The sequence below is a fragment of the Euphorbia lathyris genome, chromosome 4 (assembly GCF_963576675.1).
Source record: "Euphorbia lathyris chromosome 4, ddEupLath1.1, whole genome shotgun sequence".
Taxonomy (NCBI): Eukaryota; Viridiplantae; Streptophyta; class Magnoliopsida; order Malpighiales; family Euphorbiaceae; genus Euphorbia; species Euphorbia lathyris.
The window spans coordinates 76,984,515-76,990,082 of NC_088913.1; the positions used below are offsets into that span (position 1 = coordinate 76,984,515).

Below are 5,568 nucleotides of genomic sequence, written 5' to 3' on the forward strand. Positions count from 1 at the left end.
TTTTACTTAATATGCAGTTTTCTAAAAACGATTGTACAGTGGGTCCCACAGATAGACATACATTGCGAATGGTATCAGCAATCCAACGGTCAAAACCAAATAAGCAGTTCATCACGTGTAGCACGTGCAAGCTTAGTACCATAACTCCTGACTTTTCCTTTCCAAACAAAGAGCCCCTGATCCTATCCTATCCATCTTATCGAGGTCAAAATTGGTAGAATAAAACAGTAATAGAATAAATAATCCCACTGGGCGGACTTTACTGTCTCCAAGAACCAATAATGTATCGACACGTGCTCACAGATTCGTCTCGCTGTTTATTCTATCTCCCCCTTTCTTTCCTCTTTTGCCTATTTCTCCCTCCGCTCCGAGAACTGCGCGGGAATCACCGGAGGAGGTTCTTCAGACACAGATCAACTGAAATAGCTTCTTCAATTTCGGAGTTTGTCGAGTTGAGTTGACTCTACACTGACACTCTCTACTTTGGACTGGATCGGATTTACTTCCGAGTATTAAGTTTAAGAAAGAGAAGCTACACTGGCGGTGATGAGAGGGAGTTTGTTGGTTAACCGCCGCGGCTTGCAGAGATTCCGACAAATCGCTATCGCGGCTGCTGGATCGGTGAAGATCAAGCTCTTACTTTGCTGTTGCATAGCTTTTACTCTATTTGTGCTCGCTGGCGGTGCCGCGGATTTTATTAGATGGACTCAGCAAGGTTCTTCTGCTGATCGGTCCTCTTTTTCAGGGTGAGTATTTGATCAATTAGTTATGGATTGGTGATGAGTGTTTTGATATTTCTGGTTTTGGTTATATTTTAACTTTGGATGGATTCAGATTTGTTAAACTAATCCACTTGCTTGATTTTATGGAATGAAATTAGAAATTTTGTTCTCGATTAACTACTGGCAGAATTAGTAAGTGGCGCTATCTACTTTTTCCATTTATTGGGGGGCTGGTTTTCTTGATATGGATTTGGCGGAATAAATTCCAGTTCAGGAATTGAAGTTGGCAGTCACTGATTTAAGAACAAAGTATTTGCTCGAAATATCAAAGTTTAAACCTCACTTTGTAGGGAAAGTATCACCTTTAGTAGGGTTTTAACTTAATACACTAAGTGGCTGTTCAGCAGCATTTTAGATTTCATTTTGTTCCAAATAGAAATCATTGTTGGTGTTGATACTTTTGGAATTAGGTAGACTTTCTGTAAAGATACTGAATTCATAGTTAACTTTGAACTCTCAGTGTCAGACCCCAGAATTAGCAGATTTCTTGATAATTGCTCTACCTTTTGTGAAAATACACTTATATAAATATAGAAGAAGCTTATCTGAGTTTAAAATATATCTTTGGTATGAGTTTGTGCACATTGAGGAATACTAGTGCTACCTGCGTCCAACTGGATGCCTTGCATTTTGTAGGAGGATTTTGATTTTTTTATGGTATTTTTGTTGACTTTGGAATTTTCATACAGGAAAGGGTATGCTATTTTGATGAACACATGGAAGAGATATGATCTGTTGAAGCAGTCAATTTCTCATTATTCATCATGTGGCGGGCTCGACTCCATACACATAGTCTGGAGTGAACCTGATCCTCCATCAGAAACTCTTGTTAAGTATCTTGAACATGTTGTGCAATCAAACTCTAAAGGTGCGAGGCAAGTTGAATTGAAGTTTGATATCAACAAGGAAGATAGCTTGAACAACAGATTCAAAGAAATCAAGGATCTGAAAGCTGATGCGGTTTTCTCAATCGATGATGATATTATATTTCCTTGCTATTCAGTTGAATTTGCTTTCAATGTTTGGCAGAGTGCTAAAGATACAATGGTGGGTTTTGTACCCCGTTCCCATTGGCTTGATAAGGTATGGCTATATTTTAGTATTGTAATTCTTTTGTCGGTCATAATTTCGTTTGCTCCTATCTTGGTGCCACAATCCATGTTTTTGTCAGATTTTGTGAACATCATCTATTATTTGAATCTTACTTTTACATTCTGCAAAATAAACTTCCCAAACTGAAGTGAACTTTTGTGATCTTTCTCCTGAAGACACTTTGCAGAGAATAGCAATAACTAATAAACTTTCATAAATCAGTTTGGATAAAACCATTGCTTCTGCTGATATGATATGGTAATGTTATACTGTCTTCCTCGTAGCATTGCTGGACAGTTGTAACAGAAAGCATGATTTTTAACTAACAAAAGATGGAGGGTGCTCGAGACATGTATGCAATACATAATCACTTGGCACGTAGAATGTGAATAAAACATAGAAATTTTATTTAGGTGCTTAATTTTGTTTTAGAAATCTTATGGTCATATTTGTTGAGGGTGTCCGATTGTTTCCATGCAGCAAGGAAAAAAAGATTACTACATATATGGCGGATGGTGGTCTGTTTGGTGGACAGGGACATACAGTATGGTACTCTCTAAGGCAGCTTTTTTCCACAAAAAGTATCTTAGTTTATACACGTATGAAATGCCAGCATCAATTAGAGAATACACAAGCAAGAGCAGGTTCTTCATCTGCTTATCACATTTATGCTTGTCGTTTTGTTGCCTGTTCTACAGTATTGTTTATGTGTTTAACCTCTATTTCAATCTTGTATGTGTTTGCCAGGAATTGTGAAGATATTGCAATGTCCTTTCTTGTAGCTAATGCAACTGGAGCTCCACCCATCTGGGTAAAAGGTAGATCTTTGTATTTGATAGAAGTCAGCAATTTTAATGTCTTATTCCATAATTTCATCGTCTGATGCTCTGTTTTAACTTTTTATTCCCACAAATTTTGATATATTATGCAATAAAAATTTCATGCAATTGCAAATTGAATATCAATGAGGTGGCTGTTTGACTGCTGTATGGTATTGTGAAATCTAGGAAGAAGTACTATAGGGTAGGGAGATAGAAAGGACTATATCTTAGTGGTTGCTGTGGATATGTTCTGTTATGAGCCTTGTAAATTTATGTTCTTTATTAACTCAAGGCCACTTTGCATTCATCCAGTTAGCTCTTCCTATCATCATTGCAGCATTTTGAAGTTCAATTAACTTTTTTCCTTTTTCTTTTATGTGATTTAGTTTCACCTTGTCCTTGAAGCTTAGATAATGAATATCTCTCTTAGATAGGACACAAAGAGAGAAAACACGAGTGTAATGGGTTGTCAGGCCCCCAGTTTTTAATACGAGGATAAAGAGCTTGATATTTTCTAGTATAAGGTTGATTATTGTTGCCTGCCATTTAGCTTGCTAGCAAAGGCCCTCTTAAGGGGATTCATTTTTGGACATTACTTTGACAATTGAATGTTCATTTTCTGTTTAGCTGCTGGAAATTGGAATTGACTTGATTCATTGAATCACATATAAATCGTTAACTTTCTGATCATCAAAGTTTTTGTTGAAAGATGACTACAACTTTAATGATTGAGGAGAATCTATCTACACTTTGACACTCATCTAATATCATAGTTATTATCTACTTATGATTCTTTTAAAAACTTTAAAGTTTACCACCATTTGGATGGTCCAGTTCCTGGTGGAATACTTCCTAAGTTTATAGAGGATACTGGTCAATGGATAGGCAGCACTGTGGAAATAAACTCTCAATAAAGACTCATAATATTACCAGCTGTCTCCCATCAAATTGGGTTCTGAATAAATTAGTATGCTTAATATCCCAATATTTGAACTTTTATAACCAGTTGCATGGTCTAATGCCTGGTGAAAGAGCAATTTACAAGTTTATGGCCAGTATTGGTGACAGGACTGGCTTATTCAGTCAAACATGACTTCATCGTTTGACACTGGTGTAATCATTGAACTTGTTACTTTTCTTTGGTTGTAGATATTGTCCTGAAGGCCTTCTTACCTTATGCTCTCCCCTGAAATAAAGTACTGTAGAAAAAATTATATCAAATGTTTTCTTCTGTCAAAAAAGCATTAGGAGATTTGGTTGATAAGGGACTTGCCTTGTACTTGGCTTCCTTGCATCCAGTAAAGTAAAGCATCAAGGACTCAACTTAGTGATAAACATTTTAGCAAACTAAGAATAAACATTGACGGTTGACCTTGTATTTTGTTCCATTGTTTTTACCGAAAAGGCTGACAACTAGAATGAAAATAAAAAGATGTCGAAATAAAAGAAGTGAATCGTGTCATTTAGTATATCTGTGAAAGAATGAAATTTATAAAACAGGCAAGCACCCAAACTAGAGACTTGCAATAGAATATGGCTTGAAAGTTGAAACTGTTGTTAGCTATTTTATGTTGTAGTACCATAAAATGTGCAATAGTTGTTTTCTCCCTGAAATAGATGACCCAAGGTTGATTAATGGGTATCAAATTATTATATGGCTAATTGATGTGCTCGTATTGTATGTTTCTCGGTGAGTATTGGTCTATGATGAATTTCTTATATGATTGAAGACTATAATTGCTGCTATTATTTGATTTGATCCTCTTGGAAACTACTGAGAATTGTTTCTAGACGTGTTTTATATGGGGTTAAATGCATTCACGGTAGTTACCCACATCATTTTGTTTACTGAACTTTACATTTGGTTTCAATAAAGTCGTTTTGATCGGCTTCCTCCCTTAAGAATCACTTGTACAGAAGCTATAGGTCGCATTTTGTGGTCGGTAGCTGTTATGTGGCTTACTTCCTAATTACAACAACTATTTCCTGAGTTTTATTTGAATCATTCTGAAACAAAAAGATCTCATACATTGTGATGTTGTTGATAATGTAGGTAAAATATTTGAAATAGGTTCAAGTGGAATTAGTAGTTTGGGAGGTCACAACGAGAAAAGAACACAATGTATGAACAGATTTGTGGCGGAGTTCGGGCGAATGCCACTGATGTCAACAACAGTTAAAGCAGTAGACAGCCGGCAAGCCTGGTTTTGGTAACGATGGATGGATGAAGATATCACACACTGCTGTATTTGAATTGCTGAATTTCCGCTTTTTATGATGATCGTTGAGCAATTCCAATTCTTTTCGTGTTGTATAGTAGTTCAGTTACACTCTTATATAGAAGCAGCTAATTTGAAATTATTCCTAGATTTGGTTACTTGTATTGTATTGTATGAATTCACCATGTAACGATGATAGTTCCACTTGTACTGATACAAGAAGATACACATGTAATGTAACGATGAAACACCATTTATATATTTATGCAGACTTTTATTTAATGGTTAATGTGTAAAAATAACAGTACTGGTTTTCTTGAGCTATAGATATGGAGGTGTTTCATTTATTTTTGAAATCGAACATGAAAATAACAATTACTTGGATATGAAAATAATGAAACCTTGGAGAAAAAAGTGACAGTTTCCTGGATTTTCATTTCACAACTTATTTGCAGAATAATACAAGTAAACTTTGGGGATGATCTTGTACGATAATTGAGTCACGAGATTCCTTAAAGTAACCATTTCAACTAAAAGCTTAACTTGAATATATATCTGTGTACGCGAATGTCTCCTAGATTTGAAGTGTGTACAACACAAATTCATCTTGCTATGTGATAAAAGTTCATTAATAAATGGAGTTGCTCGCCTAGA

General features: G+C 35.7%; 1 protein-coding gene across 1 annotated transcript; it reads left to right on the forward strand.

The window, feature by feature from the left end:
* The first annotated feature begins 327 nt into the window (after nucleotides 1–327).
* Nucleotides 328–5,196, forward strand: LOC136226228 (glycosylinositol phosphorylceramide mannosyl transferase 1). The gene is made up of 5 exons (XM_066014578.1): nucleotides 328–746; nucleotides 1,472–1,865; nucleotides 2,355–2,518; nucleotides 2,622–2,692; nucleotides 4,749–5,196. The coding sequence occupies exons 1-5, from the start codon at nucleotides 547–549 to the stop codon at nucleotides 4,907–4,909; spliced, it is 990 nt and encodes a 329-aa protein (XP_065870650.1). The 5' UTR covers nucleotides 328–546; the 3' UTR covers nucleotides 4,910–5,196.
* Nucleotides 5,197–5,568: the final 372 nt, after the last annotated feature.

Bases quoted from the DNA above. Each gene is read 5' to 3' on its own strand.
- LOC136226228 (XM_066014578.1), top strand. From the start codon at position 547: ATGAGAGGGAGTTTGTTGGTTAACCGCCGCGGCTTGCAGAGATTCCGA. The intron at 747-1,471 runs GTGAGTATTTGA...ATTTTCATACAG, and splicing joins GATCGGTCCTCTTTTTCAGG to GAAAGGGTATGCTATTTTGA. The intron at 2,519-2,621 runs GTTCTTCATCTG...TGTGTTTGCCAG, and splicing joins GAATACACAAGCAAGAGCAG to GAATTGTGAAGATATTGCAA.